This window comes from Agelaius tricolor, unplaced genomic scaffold (assembly GCF_023055355.1).
Source record: "Agelaius tricolor isolate 1412-34295 unplaced genomic scaffold, bAgeTri1.0.p SCAF_28, whole genome shotgun sequence".
In the NCBI taxonomy this organism is placed as follows: domain Eukaryota; kingdom Metazoa; phylum Chordata; class Aves; order Passeriformes; family Icteridae; genus Agelaius; species Agelaius tricolor.
In genome coordinates, this window is record NW_027269288.1 from 3,724,565 (window position 1) to 3,739,280 (window position 14,716).

Consider the following 14,716-nt stretch of genomic DNA (forward strand, 5'->3'; position numbering starts at 1 on the left):
AAGACACCACCAGCAGATGAGGAGGGAAAGGGGATGGGATTCATGTGAGGGGATACAAAGGGGAAAAAACACCTGGACTCACCTTTAAATCCCTCTTCAGGCATACAAACTGGATGGAAAGGGAAGGAAAGCATTAGAAGTGGATCTGAGGATTCCATAGCCACAATCCCCATGTTCCACCTTCCCAACCCCAGTCCTGGGCCAGCAAGCCAAGGGCAGCCCTTCCCCACCCCTCTCACCTTGCATAACATCGTCCATGGCCGCGTAATCCGCGATGGGCTCGTCAGCCTGGAGAGGAGCAAAGGACAGGGAATGAACCAGGACACAGGCAGGGAATGAACCAGCACAGAAACCAGGGAATGAACCAGCACAGAAACCAGGGAATGAACCAGCACAGAAACCAGGGAATGAACCAGCACAGAAACCAGGGAATCAACCAGCACAGAAACCAGGGAATGAACCAGCACAGAAACCAGGGAATGAACCAGCACAGAAACCAGGGAATGAACCAGCACAGAAACCAGGGAATGAACCAGCACAGAAACCAGGGAATGAACCAGCACAGAAACCAGGGAATGAACCAGCACAGAAACCAGGGAATGAACCAGCACAGAAACCAGGGAATCAACCAGCACAGAAACCAGGGAATGAACCAGCACAGAAACCAGAGAATGAACCAGCACAGAAACCAGAGAATGAACCAGCACAGGGGCAGGGAATCAACCAGCACAGGGGCAGGGAATGAACCAGCACAGAAACCAGGGAATCAACCAGCACAGAAACCAGGGAATGAACCAGCACAGAAACCAGGGAATGAACCAGCACAGAAACCAGGGAATGAACCAGCACAGAAACCAGGGAATGAACCAGCACAGAAACCAGGGAATCAACCAGCACAGAAACCAGGGAATCAACCAGCACAGAAACCAGGGAATCAACCAGCACAGGGGCAGGGAATGAACCAGCACAGAAACCAGGGAATGAACCAGCACAGAAACCAGGGAATGAACCAGCACAGAAACCAGGGAATCACAGCCCTCCTCAGGACAGGGGATGAACCAGCACAGGGAACCAGGGAATGAACCAGCACAGAAACCAGAGAATCACAGCACTGCTCAGGACAGGGGCAGGGAATGAACCAGCAAAGAAACTGGGGAATGAACCAGCACAGGGATCCAGGGGATGAACCAGCACAGGGATCCAGGGGATGAACCAGCACAGGGATCCAGGGGATGAACCAGCACAGGGATCCAGGGGATCACAGCTCTGCTCAGGACAGGGGCAGGGAATGGCTCTGCTGCCCAAACACTGGGAACTCCATGCAAGGACTCACTCCCTAATTTAGTTGTGTTATGGGCTGGTACCCACAGAGCTCAGCAGAATCAGCTACAAAGCAGTTTTGGAAATAAAAGAAGGGGGGTTTTCTCCTCCAAAGCAAAGATAAAAAGGATTGACTTCCTCAAAAACAAATAAAATTAAGGATACTCCTCCTCCAAAACAAGAGTAATGAGGATTTTCCTCCCCTAACTCAAAAAAATTGAAGCTTTTCCTCCTCCAAAACAAAACAAAAGGATATTCCTCTTCCAAAACAAACAAAAAAAAAAAATTAAGGATCTTCCTCCTCCAGAACAAAAAACCAAACCAAAAAACCCCTCAAACACCCAAGGATATTCCTCCTCTGAAACAAAATAAGAATTTTTCTTCCCTAAAACAAAAAACAATAGGGATTTTCCTCCCCTAAGACAAAAGAATTAAGGACTCTCCTCCTCCTCCTCCAAGGAGCTGGCTCCCTTGTCCCCATTTCCACCCCCATGCTGGTACCTTGAGCAGGATGACAGACTCAGGGATGACTCCCAGGCTGCCCAGCGTGGCTGTGTCATCACTCAGGATCTTCCCATCCAGGGACAGGTTCTGGTCGAAGGGGGCCACCGAGAAGGCGTGCATGATCTGGGGGCACATGGACACCTCACCCTGGAGCTGCTGCACCTCCCACCCCAGCACCCAGCCCTGTCAGAGCTCAGTGCATCCCTCTGGGTGTCCAGAGCTGCCCAGGACCCCGTCAGGGGGCTCAGGGACCCTGGCACACAGCCCAGAGCCTGGGGTTTGATTGTGACCCCTGGAGCAAGTTACCAGCTTTGTATGAGGACATCAAAGTCACAGAGCTTCAAATAGTTTAACAATAAAATGATCACAGGATGTAAATGTAGATTTTGGGATTTTTGGTATGGGAGTTATGGGGACAAGATGGAGGAACTTGGGCGTGTCCAGCCTTTCTCCTTCTTCTTGTTCTCCATTTTCTGCAGTGATGTTGGCACTTTGGGATTGGTTTAGAGTAGAAGTGCACTGTCTAACACAGGTGATAGGTATTGGGAATTAAGTGTCAATATGTTATATGCAGTTTGTAGTATAAAAGGACAACACAAAGAGTGCCTGTGGCTGCCCTGCTGAGCAGATCCTGGCTGGGCAGAAAGAAAATTTTATAGATAAGAATTAATAAACAACTTCAAGACCAAAAAGTGAAGAGTCCAGACTCGTTCTGCAGTTGCACGGGCTGAAACAGAGACACCCTGCACATCTGGGGCAGCAATTATCAACCAAAACCCGAGACATCCCCAGCTCCTGGGACAGCCAGACCCTTCCCCTGTGCCCCACACTCCTCACTGTGTGTTTTCTGCCTCACCTGGATTTTCAGCTCTTTCAGGGTCTGGTTGGCTGACACAAGCAGAGCTTTCTCGCCCCGGACCTTGCGGTGCCGTGTGCTTCTCCTGATGCCCTGCTTTTGGTAGGTGATGTAGCTCTGGTGGGACAGCTTCTGGCGTTTTGTGCCACCATTGGCCTGGAGATGAGGCAAAAAATGAGGAGATTGAGCTGTTTGGGGATAAACAGAACCTTCCCAGATCCCAGAGAGTGTTTTGGGCCAATTGGTCACACAAGGGAAGGCAGGAAGTGATGGAAAACCCCCTGGAAAGCCAATTGAAGCATGCAAGTGTGGAGATGACCAAAGGATTTGCCTTCAAACCTCAGTTCCTAGTCCTAATGCCAGCCTGGGGCAGATTTCCACATGCACACGAATCCCTATCCATATTTCATCTCTCCAAACCCAGCACTAGTGTGGTTTGACCACTCAAATGGCAATTTAAGACACTTTTTAAGACACTTTTTAAGACACTTTTTAAGACACTTTTCCGCTGCCAGTGAGATGCAGAGGAGGAGGGTGGTGATCCCATCATGCTGACTGAAGAGGATGATACAAAAATCAAGGAACCTGATGGGATTTTTCATCTCTACCTGGTTAAAATCGGGATCTTGCTCCCCCTCTGGCTTGTTTTCCTCCCTTTCCTCTTCAGCTTCCGAGCTGCTCACGTTCAGCTCTGGAGCCGCGTCCTTCATTACCTGGAGTCATAAAAATCATTCTCCAACAGCAACCAACAGCATCCACATGGCCTGTCCCACCCTGGCAAACAGCTCCTGGAGACCTCTGGGTGCCACCTCCATCCACAGAGCCCAGGAACAACCCTGGGGGCTGCTCCATGAGCTCTGCAAAGGCTCCTCCGCCCTCCCCAGCTGTGTGGAAGCTCAGTGGGATTCAGCTCAGGAATCCCCCCCTGTGGAATTGCAGGTGCTTCCTGCCCTCCTTTCCAGGCAAAGGAAAGTCTCCTGAGCCCCTGACTGGTTCCCTTCCCATCAGCTGGCTGATCCAAGTGTATTACAAAAGCCTCAACATGGAGAAAGTATTTTCTGTGAATTAAGACATTTATCCGCCCCTGCAGCAGCCTGGCAGGGACACACAGCACCATTACTTATGGGGCTGGAGGTTGTAAGTAAATTAAATCTAAATAATTTACACAAATACAAAAATAAAAAGGTTGTTCAGGTCAGTGAAAGCCACTCCAGGCATAGATTTGCCTGGATGTAAATTCCCAGCTATGCTGTAGCTGGAACTGGGCTTTGCAGGAGCCCAGGAGATGTGGATGCCAAGAGCTCTCTTCTCCATCAATGTATTTGCAATTAACAATGCAATTCCAGCTCCCAAACATTCCCCAGAGCCCTCTGAATTCCAGCAGTGCCACCCTATAATGATTTTATCTGGATGAGGCTTCCCTCTGCAGCACCATTCACCCCAAGGAAGAACCAGGTGGTGCAGAGGAGGGAGGAAAAGGGGTGAGGGGCTGGGAAACACTCCTTGATTTTTCAAAGCCAGCAGGAAGGGCACAGTGGCTCTCAGTGCTGCTGACAGTGATCCTGGCCAGCATTCCTGCTGCTTCCCATCCTGCTGAGGCTGCCCTGTTACTGGGGGATCTCGTGGGCACGTTCTCACCCCCTCTCTCCAGCTCCAGCTGCTCCATAAAGAATAGCTCCCTGTTTTTCTGCCAGCCCCACGTGTGAGCACAGTCCTGTCCAGTGCCAGAAAAATACAACACCCAACCCTCTCGTGCACCAGAGCCAAGAGGATTCAGGCTGGGGATTGAGGCTGAAAGCCCAAGGCTGAGGGCTCCAGACGGTGCTGCGTGATCCACATCTCACATCCAAGGCAGGAGCTCACCCAGCCTCCAGCTCCCTGTGCTTCCCCAGCGCCTCCCTGGGATTGGCAGGGAGGAGGAAATCAAGGAAAGGGTAAAAAAAAACTCACTCCACACTCCAAAGGTGCAGAAATTGTTTTCATCTGAGCTTGCCCACCTTTGGCTCCCTTCTTAAGAGCCCTGAGGAGGGGGATTTACCAGAACCAGCTTTGGGTACTTGGAAAACCAGTTCTAGAGCTGATCCTGACACTTAAGACCAGTAAAAGCAAAATTCACAGCTTCAGGGGATCCTGAGAATCATCTCCAAGTTCATTGTCTCACCAGCACTTAGGGGAAGAGCTCATTTCTATCCAGGAATTAAAATGTCACTTGAGCAAGAAGAAAGGAAATGACAAATATTGGAGGGGGAGGAGAGCAGGTACAGCTTGGGGACACAGCTAAGACAGAGAAAACAGCTGGGAGCATCCCTGAACACACAAAGGATTTGGTTTGGCAAAAGGCAGCCTCGAGGAGATGGAATTTTCAGAGTCACAATGTCCCAATTTGCCGGTTTTGCCAAAGCTGCAGAGCTGGGGCTTTCTGCCCTCACCACCACCAGCAGGATCCCCAGCAGCCCTGGGGACATGGGAGCTGTGCCTGCCCCCTGGAGGCATTCCTGGAGCCTGGCTGGGCAGGGCTGGGGGACAGTCCCTACCTTTTTGTTGTCCACCACTTTGTGGATGTAGATGGTGGCCTGGGTGTACTCGCGCAGGTCCCGCTGCTGCTGGCACAGGAGCCCCTCCCGGCACTCGGGGCACAGCTCTGGGCAAACACCAAGGAGAAACAGAGAACATCTCATTGCTGCAGCTCCCCAGAGCCCAGGGCAGGGCCCTCACTGCTAACTGAGAGTGACCACATTAAATCCCAGAGTGGTTTGGGCTGGGAGAGACCTTTAGGATCTCATCCACCCCCTGCCAGGGGCAGGGACACCTTCCACTATCCCAGATTGCTCCAGGCCTTGGGCACTGCCAGGGATCCAGGGGCAGCCACAGCTGCTCTGGGCACCCTGTACCCTCACCACCCTCACAGCCAAGAACTTCTCTGCAATACCCCATCTAACCCCACCTCTGGCAGTGGGAAGCCATTTCCTGTGTCCTCTCTCCCCAGGCCCTTATCCCACATCCCTCTGCAGCTCTCCTGGAGCCCTTTACACCCTGGAAGGGGCTCTGAGGTCTCCCTGGAGCCTTCTCCAGACTGAGCACCCCCAGCTCTCCCAGCCTGGCTCCAGAGCAGAGGAGCTCCAGCCCTTGGAGCACCTCCGTGGGCTCCTCTGGACTTGCTCCAGTGGCTCCACATCCTTCCTGTGTTTAAGACTCCAGAACTGGACACAGCATTGCAGGGGGGACCCTGCCAAGCTCTGTGGTTCCCAGTGACCCCCTGGGACAGAAGTTTCTAGCCCTGGGAGCCCTTCCCAGGGTCACTCACGGGGCTCGGAGGCGTAGCGGGCGCCCTCGGCCGTCTGGGTCCGGGTGATTTTGATGACGTGATCCACGACAAAGAGCTTTTGGATCCTCTCCCACTCACTGGGCCATATCAGAGCTATACTGTGCAAAGGAACAGGCAGGTGCTTTATGACACTGGAAAAGCCAAGCCCTAAACTCACAGAAAATCCCTCCCTCTTTTGGCTTGTTGGTCTGTCAGTGAAAGAAAAGCTGTAAAATCCATCCAAAATGCAGCGACACGGGAGGGCCTGTAGAGCCAGATAACAGCAGCCTGTGATTAGTGACACTGCTGTGCTCCTGGTGTGCCGGAGGGAGGGATGGAGGAGGAAAGGAGTGGAAGATTTCCTACTTTTAGTGCTGCATCACTGCAGAAGCAAGGCTATGGAGCATGAAGTCCAGCCCTGCAGCCAGCACTCCGGGGGGGAAAGGCTCACGGAAAGCAAATTGTAAGGAAGCAGAATGTTTCTGCATCCTGGCCAAATCTAGAGTGCTTATTGTCAGGAACAAACCAAGCTGAAGGAAGCTCTATTTTCCTGACCCTGCATCCTTGGACAGTTTAAGTCTTGCCTTGCAGGAAGGCTGGGGTGGCTCTGAGAAAGCCTTGGTGTTAATTTTGAGGGAAAGGGTTACTCCTCATCTTGCTGTGGCTCAGCAGGCAGGAGCATTCCTTTGGGAATGTTCTCCCGAGGCTCCTGGCAAAAGGAAAGTGTGTGGAGGGAAGGAACTCACTGTTTGGAGTCTTCTTTGGTCATGGAAGCAAAGGTGAACATGAGCCCCCCGTGGGGACAGAGCAGGACACTGTTTGCTATGGAGGACACGGGGCTGCAGCGCGTCGGCCTCCTGCAAAAGGGAAGAGCTTTGGAAAGGTGGATCAGGTTATCCCACCAAAACCCCCACAATTCTTCAGGAAAACAGGAAGAAATCGCAGGTGAGTATTTACACAAGGCATTCCAACAAGGAATAGTAACTATGAGTGATGAGGAAATCAGATCTGCGTTCCTCTGCGGTGCAGAATGACTCTGACCAGCAGAGATTTCCATCTCCAGCCCCAGTGGTGACCTTTGGGATACAGCTCCAGACAGATGAAAAAACTAATCAGGTTACCAGCTTATCTGACCATCTGGTTAACACAAAGCAAACAAGGAAATTCAGTGTCTTACACTGTATTACAATTGAAACAAGTCCTGCAAAAAACAGCTTCATTGTTTCCATGAGCTCACTGTGCTGCCAGTCAGAAGCAAAACATCTACAGCCCCCAAAATAAGAGATAAAAAGCACCAAAACCCTCCAGCCAAGTTACCTGACAAATTTCCTCCATTCTTCTACAAAGAACTGCGAAACAATATACAGCTCATCCGTCTCCTGGGGGAAAAGAGGAGGGAAAAGGATCTTTTTAATGAACCCAACAATGACTGTTGGGTTTTTCGGCAGTGCTCGCTCCCTTCGAGACCTCGGTGCTGCTTTACCATGACAACTCCATCCAAGTGGGCTGAGAAAGCCAAGCAAAATAATTTGGGATCAGGTACTAAGCACTGCCATTGCTAATCTTGTGTTTATTGTGAAGTTACTTGAGCTTTTGATCCAATTACTTTTAATTCCCAGTGGGAAAGGGCATTTCCCTGGAGCAGCCAGGACTCCCCAGTGTGGTTCCTCTTGCTGGGTACTCAGTGTTTGAAGCTGGTGAACCCCTCACTCCCACAGGCATGGGGTGAGAACACCCCAGCACCCCTCAATTGCTTCCAGCATCAAAATCCACAAGTTTTTCCTTTTGGTAGCAGCAGGGATACAAAACCACAGCTGTGCACCAAATGAGACAGCGTTTTTGGGATAATCTGTGGGTTTTTGTCCCAATCTTCCTTTAAATTGTTTTCTCCTGGACAAAAAACTACCCAGCCCCCAAGGGCTGGGTGACAAAATTACTTCCATGCTCTCCTTTATCCTCACCCCTTTCCCAAAGACAGAAATAAGGGCTTGTTCCATCTTTCTGTAGGAAAACTCAGAATATATATATTCTGTAGGAATACCCAAAGAATATATATACACACAAACATATATATACACACTTTTTAATTTCCCTTCCTCTCCTTATTTCTGCTGGAAAATTCCTCCCCAAACCTCAACTTTGGATTAGGACAACTCCAAAGGCTTGAGGGGAAGATCCTCAGCTCTCTTCAACGAGGCTCCCTTAGGAAACTAAAAGGGAAAGGAGGATAAAAAGGGAAAGAAGGATCTAATCCTGCTGGTGGAGACCCTTCTATGTCTGACCCACAGTGATGAGCTCCAGCTTCCTCCAGCTCCAAAAGCAAATCCAATCAGATACAGCCTTAACCACCTACACTGGCAGGACCTGGAGCTCTGCAGCTCAGCATGAAAGGAAAACTCCTTTTAAACCATTTTGGGTCTCCTTGGTTCTGAGCCATGGATCTGTGTTGCCTCAGTTTTTCTTCCCAGCTGGAGCAGCGAGGGATGGAGGCAGACACCTGCCAATGCACCTTGGCAGGACTGCAGAGTCAGCCATTCATCAGCACCACGAGACTCCCAGGAGCCAAGGACTGGAGCCAACAGCTCATTCTGGGCACCTCAAACCCCCAAAAATTCCTGGAGAGGCTGCTAGGAGAGGGTTTGCACAGCCACCGCTGCTCTTTGGAGGGCTTCAGCATTTTGGGAAGCTCCCTGAGCTTTTGGAACACAGGATGGTGCTGGAGCACACCTGAATTTTGCCCAAGCAGCAGCAAAAGGTGGTGATGGGGCAAAGTTCAGGTGTGTCCCAGCATCCTCCTGCACAGGAAGGCTGATGAGGAGCTGTGGGAAGTGGCTGTGCTGTTCCCTCCTTCCAGGGACGGATACAACCATGACAGCAACATTGTCACTGTCATCTCCCTGAGTGAGCCACAGCTCCCTTGGCACAGCAGCCATTCCCCTGGCTCTGCAGGATCCAGCACAGCCAATCCAGGGAAGTCACACCTCAGCACAACACAGTGAGAGCTCTGCTGGCATGCACAGAGTGAATGGTTATGGAATGGTTTGGGATCTCCTTCCACTCTCCCAGGTGCTCCAAGCCCGTCCAGCCTGGCCCTGGGCACTTCCAGGCACGGGACAGCCACAGCTGCTCTGGGCAGGAGAGGGATTAAAGCCAACAAAAACCTCTCCCAAGCTTGGCTGCATGCCCTGATCCCCCTCCTTCCCTACCTGAGGCCAGCTGCCCAGGCAAGGCCTGCATTTATCATGGAACAGGTTCTGCAGAGAAGTCTTCTGCTCGCTGGCCATCATCTTATGCAGAGCTTCATTTTCCTCCCCTTCACGCTCCAAAATCTGCAGGAAACAGTTAATTACACCCCAGCTGCTACTAAAGGTGACTTTATTCTCCTCCATGGCACAGGGTTGGGTTAAAAAGGAAAACCAGAAATACAAGCAGTATTTACAGTCAACAAAAGGGGAGTATTTGGCAAATACCTTGCACTGGGAACAGCACTCTTTGTTATTTGGGAATTCGGGGGCTTTTGGAAAATATTGCTTGAGTTTCTCCCAGGCTTCCTTGGAAACCACCCTCCGTTCATTTTCAGAGATGCACAGGTCACCTGCAGGGAGAGAATCAAGGAAAGGCTTTGATCACAACATGCTCAGGGATGTTTTGCAGCCCTTGATTGAAGAGATTACAAGGAACAAATGTGGGGAAGAAATCCACACCACGTCAGCAAAAAGCAGGAAAGTCACCTTCAACTCCTTCCTTGGTTCCTTTAGACAGAGAATAAAAAAAATAATAATAACATGACTTTAATTTATAAAAATGCTTTTTAGATTTCCAAGACCATGGCCTAAGCAGCTGATCAAACACAGGGAGGGATGTGGGGAGCAGCCAGAGGGCACAGGGCTTCTGTTTTCTGATCCTGGCTATCCACAGCTACATCCTCATGGTGACTCCATTGCTGAGCCCCAGGATAATAACCCTGTGCTCCATGAAACCAGGTGCCTTCCACGTCCTTGAAAACCCCCAACTCCCACTCTAGAATCTCAACACAGTTTCATGTGCCCTATCCAAGCACCTGAAAATGTGGAAATGGCAGATTTTGCACCCTAAATCTACTCTGGGCAATAAATGGATGTGTAGATACCAAGCAAGATTTACCAGCTACCCCCCCAGAACACTTATTTATCCATCAGGATTATTTATCCTGATATCAGGATTATCTATCCTGATGCTGAGGCAGCTCCAAGAGCCCAAGAAGGATTTCCAGGAGCCATTTGTGCCTGCAGTCTCAGGGGTGGAAGCAGGAGGCACACTCAGGCGCTGGGACACCGCGTGCACGAGGACGGCACGTGCTGGCCGGATAAACAAGGCTTGGAAAAACGGGAGAAGGCTCTGGGATCTGACCAGCTGCCCACTCACAGGGCTGCTGATGGCCAAGGGGAAAACACAAGCTCATCTCCCTTGGAGACAGCAGCTGGGAAGTCTCTGTGCAGGGAGGAACACGGGGAGCAGCAGCCGTTGCGACACCAGGATGCGAAGAGGATTTGGGAATATTCGTGAAGAGGGAAGGAAAACAGCAACTGTGGTGTCCAAAGGGCACAATCCCTTATTATCTGCTTTTCTATAGCCTGGAGAGCTGCAGAGACAGGAGAGGAACTCCTTCCTCCCCAGCAGCTCTTTAACATGACAAGCAGCTCCTCAGGCCCACGACTCCCTCCAGCCGTGCCTGGAATTTGGCCAGCCCTGAAGAGGAAAAAATAGCAATGCTCCCCTCCTGCTTTTCCTCTAATAAACAAAGGTCAGGCCTCGGTGCAGCACTTGGCCACTTGAGCTTCATCCAACAAGGCCAAATGGCTCCAGAGGCTGGCCCAGGATGCTGCCCAGAGCCAGCAAGGATGGGCAAAGAAAGGAGCTTGTACAAATAAGTGCCTTGACACCACATGATTAATGAAAACAGATTAATATGGTGAGTGAAAGAGGTGGAAAAATCAGCTCTGGGTCTGCAGGGCACAAGTGTTTTGCCATCTGGAAGATGAACCCAACCACTGCTGACCCTGCTTCCCACTCCCATCATCCAGGGACGTGTTTTGGGCACGGACATCAAAGAAGGCTTAACTTGGTATGTGGAAAAAATTCCCTGGGATCAGGCAGCTACTGGAGAGCGAGGAATTGCAGCAGGGATGCAAAGGGAGCTGTGAAGGGAACGCCCGGGTGGCATTCCTGGAGGCCAGCCAGCCCTCCCAGATCCAGAACAGCCTTTTCCAAAGCCTGCCATGGAGGCAGGAACCTCCTCCACCACAAAATTAAGGCCGTAGGAACAAGACTACAGATTTGCTGATCCACTGCAGAGGGAGTTTTTCAAGGTGGAAAGCTTGTTTTCCATGAGTAATCAGAGGTTAACTCAAGACAACAAAACCTGCCCTGCCAGCAGCCCCCTTATTTAGTATTATTTATTCTGCTATGACCCCGAGTCACAGATCAACCAGCAATTTAACACCATACATTTTCCAAAGGCCTATTGGCCTATTTTTTTATCGTGTCTGGCTCCCTAAATGTTCCATCCCCACGCTCCATGCTTTTATTGAACAGCAGCAGCCCCGAGGCAAAGGGAAATGCAGCGTTCAAGGCACTGAGTAACAGCTAAAATCGTGACAAAGTGCTTAAACACTCTGCTTGAAAATGAGATTTCTCAAGCCTTACTCCAGGTTCTTGACTACCCCTGATGACAGGAGATGTGTGGCTAATTTATGCCATTTTTTCTTCTGTTTGAGGTAAGATGAGCTTCCCCACAAACTGATACCTGCAAACAGGAGCTTAAGTGAAACTGGGTTTTATGGCTGGGAACACAAGCTTTATAAAGTGAGATTAAAACAACAGGGTAGCCAAGGATGCAGCTAATGAGGCATCACTTTCAAAACAACTGATAGGAGGTCAAAACCTTCTGTAAACAAACACCAAAGCACAGCAGGTTGGGAAATCGATATCCAGGAGTGGTCCTGGCCCAGGTGCTGGGTGAGTGCTCCTGTTTTAATGCAAACCAGGATGTTAAACAGGTACTCTCAGCTCCCACCTGCACTGATTTACATCACCTCTTCCTCTCTTACTGCTTTCAGAGCTTCCAAACGGCTGCAGAGCTTTGGTGCTGCCCATGCAAGGATGGGAAGCTCAGCATCTGACAGCTCTGCTTGGCTGAGTCCTTACAGAGTCTGCCTACAAGGAAAACTTTGGAGGCAAGAAACACCAGGAAAATGAGAATTAAGCACACTTGGGCAGTGACTCCTCGAGCTGGCCACAGTTGGAGCAAAGGCTGCAAGGTTAATGTGGGCAGCAGTGGGCAACAACGGAGATATTCAGCTCCATCCCCCGGAGAGACTCACCATGTGGGCAAACGATGTCTTCATTAAAATTTAACTCCTCTTCCTCCTCCCTCTTCTCTTCATTTGATTCATCTAATTAAAAAAAAAAATAATAATACAAGAGGATTGCACAGAGTTCCTCTCCCAAGGAAAAAATTCTTACAGGGAAAGGAGCACGGTCGCCTTTCAAATTACAGCAAACCCCCTCACCCAAGGGAAAATTTGGAAGGAAATTTGTTATTCTCCGATGTCTTGGCCTGTGGGCAGGCGGGATTACAGCCCCCAGGTCACGTAGGAGGCCTTTGAAGTGCATGGAGCACAAGCCAGGCCTTTGTGAGATTACAAAGGATGCATTTGTTAGGGCTGGAACACCGCAGGGGTTCCCTGCTCCCAGACATCTCCGAGTTTAACCTAAACACAAGCCTAGGTAAGGGCAAAGGGAGCAGAATTCCTGGCAAAATTCCTGATCTAAACCAGATGCTGCCTGACAAACTGAGGGGGAGCCTGCCAGGGGGCTGACAAGCCCTACATCAATCTGTAAATTAGTTCAAGTCAAGCGTTGGCCACTGAAGGGAGCATCATCAAGACAATGACGTGTCAGCAAGAGCCTCTAACGAGCTGCCTAACGAGCAACCTGGCTTGTAACTAATTCAAATGCACTACTGGGAGTTGCAACCTGTTGTGAATCGAAGCCACCCCGAGGAAGGATGAGTGGAAACCCAGAAATACCCTTTTCTCCATGAGTACTCCTTATCAGGGGGGCTGAGGTGCCCTCCAGCCCAAGATCAATGCCCTGAGCCATCATTCCCGCTTCCATTCCAACAAGCTTCTTAACCAGTTCAAAGGAGCTCAAGAAAATACGATTTTCAACCATTTAAAGAGCAGAAGGCAAATAAAACCTCCATCTATTCTCATGATATGGGCACAGAATGGAGTGCACTTCATGATTTTTGATCCCAGGCTGTGTTTTCCCGGTGCTGCTGCATCAGCTGTGCTGTTTTATCCCTCAACCTTCACAATAAACATCATCATCATCCCTTCCCCACGGTAATTTTCACGTTTCTTCCTTCCCTGTGCTCTCTCATTCAGAGAAAAGTGGATAAAAAGATCATGTGTCTGGGGTGGTAATTTCACACGGCTTTGTAAAACCACTTATCACCTCATCTCCCTCTCCAGCATGAAGATCACCCCGCAGTTTTCAAGATTAGCAAAGAAAAAGCTCCTTAAATGAAGGCCTTTTTTATTTATTATCCTTTCCTCCCTACTCATACAAGGGGAACAAAACAGCTACAGAAACCTCTGAGGTGTTTTTTGTTAGGAGGGATAAGGCAGAGCTGGTAGCTCTCTACAGCAGCAGAAATTAGGAGGAAATCGGGAGTAAATACCTTTGTTTTGTGCATTTCCATTCATTTTTCCATTACTGTGCTCTGCATCTTCGTCCTGCTCATTTAATTGCTCCAGAGCCAGCTGACGCCAGCTCCTCAAGGAGGCTTTTCCAACCCAAAACCCGTCGGTCCTGCAGGGAGACAACCAAAGGTGTGGTACCCCAAAACCACAGCTCCCTTCTTCAGAGCCCAAACGGGGAAATTTTTAGGAAAAAGCTGTTTAAGCACTTCTAAAAAGCATCTTTGGGACTTCCATACCCCTTGACTGTCATCTTCAGCAGGTTGGTGACTGTTTTGTAGTCCTCGTTCAGCTGGTTCTTCAGCCTCAGGATTCGACACCTTTCCACCACACAGTCCTTGCAAAGTGCTTTGACTGGGTGGGAGGGAAAAGAAAAACAGGTTTTTACATTATTAATTGCGTGGTTTATTGCACAGGTCGTTTCCTGCTGGTTTGAAGGCCCTCAGATAGGTGTGTACCAACTATCCTGCCTCAGGATGGGCGATTTCATGTGTAAATGAGGAAATCCTGGGGGCTACAGCCCCATCAGGCCACGTTTGAAGCTTAAAGAAGCATAAAATACTTCAAATGAGCTGTGATCTGTTCCACTGCTTCACAGATCTGCTCTCACAGCTCCTGCAGTCGCAGGGAGCCAGGGCAGCCCAGCACCCAGCCACAGGAGGCAGGAAATGCCAGGAGAACAAGGAAAACAAACACCTGCATTGTGGCACTTTGACAGTGCAACCCAGAAAATTCACCCTCCTGCAAGGCTGCCCTGGACCAAGGGAGTGGAAATCCAGTGGCAATCCTCTAGCTGGGTGTGTGCTTAGATCTGCATCCTGGAGCAAGAGGAGCAGGGAAGCAGTGTGTCCATCCATCCTTTCATCCATCCCTCCCTCCCTGCCAGCCATACTCAACCCACAACCCTTCAGGCAATCTTCCACTTGACTAATAAACCTTGCCCTGTTTTTCCCCACAAAGGCTGCCTGCGTCACAAGCAGTTTCTTC

The 14,716-nt window shown here is 50.1% G+C and overlaps 1 protein-coding gene across 3 annotated transcripts in view; it reads right to left on the minus strand.

The window, feature by feature from the left end:
• Positions 1–14,716, minus strand: part of USP48 (ubiquitin specific peptidase 48) — a 33,029-nt gene that overhangs the window by 1,582 nt on the left and 16,731 nt on the right. Inside the window, exons 13-26 of one of the 3 annotated variants that reach the window (XM_071449306.1) lie at positions 13,969–14,083; positions 13,711–13,841; positions 12,347–12,418; positions 9,455–9,579; positions 9,191–9,313; positions 7,302–7,363; positions 6,731–6,841; positions 5,985–6,103; positions 5,215–5,321; positions 3,289–3,393; positions 2,681–2,836; positions 1,822–1,947; positions 240–288; positions 83–109 (exon numbers count right to left, since the gene is read on the minus strand). In XM_071449306.1, coding sequence (XP_071305407.1) covers positions 83–109; positions 240–288; positions 1,822–1,947; positions 2,681–2,836; positions 3,289–3,393; positions 5,215–5,321; positions 5,985–6,103; positions 6,731–6,841; positions 7,302–7,363; positions 9,191–9,313; positions 9,455–9,579; positions 12,347–12,418; positions 13,711–13,841; positions 13,969–14,083 — 1,428 coding nt within the window. The remainder of the gene's footprint in view (positions 1–82; positions 110–239; positions 289–1,821; positions 1,948–2,680; positions 2,837–3,288; positions 3,394–5,214; positions 5,322–5,984; positions 6,104–6,730; positions 6,842–7,301; positions 7,364–9,190; positions 9,314–9,454; positions 9,580–12,346; positions 12,419–13,710; positions 13,842–13,968; positions 14,084–14,716) is intronic. The other 2 variants (XM_071449308.1, XM_071449307.1) reach the window with 2 other exon arrangements.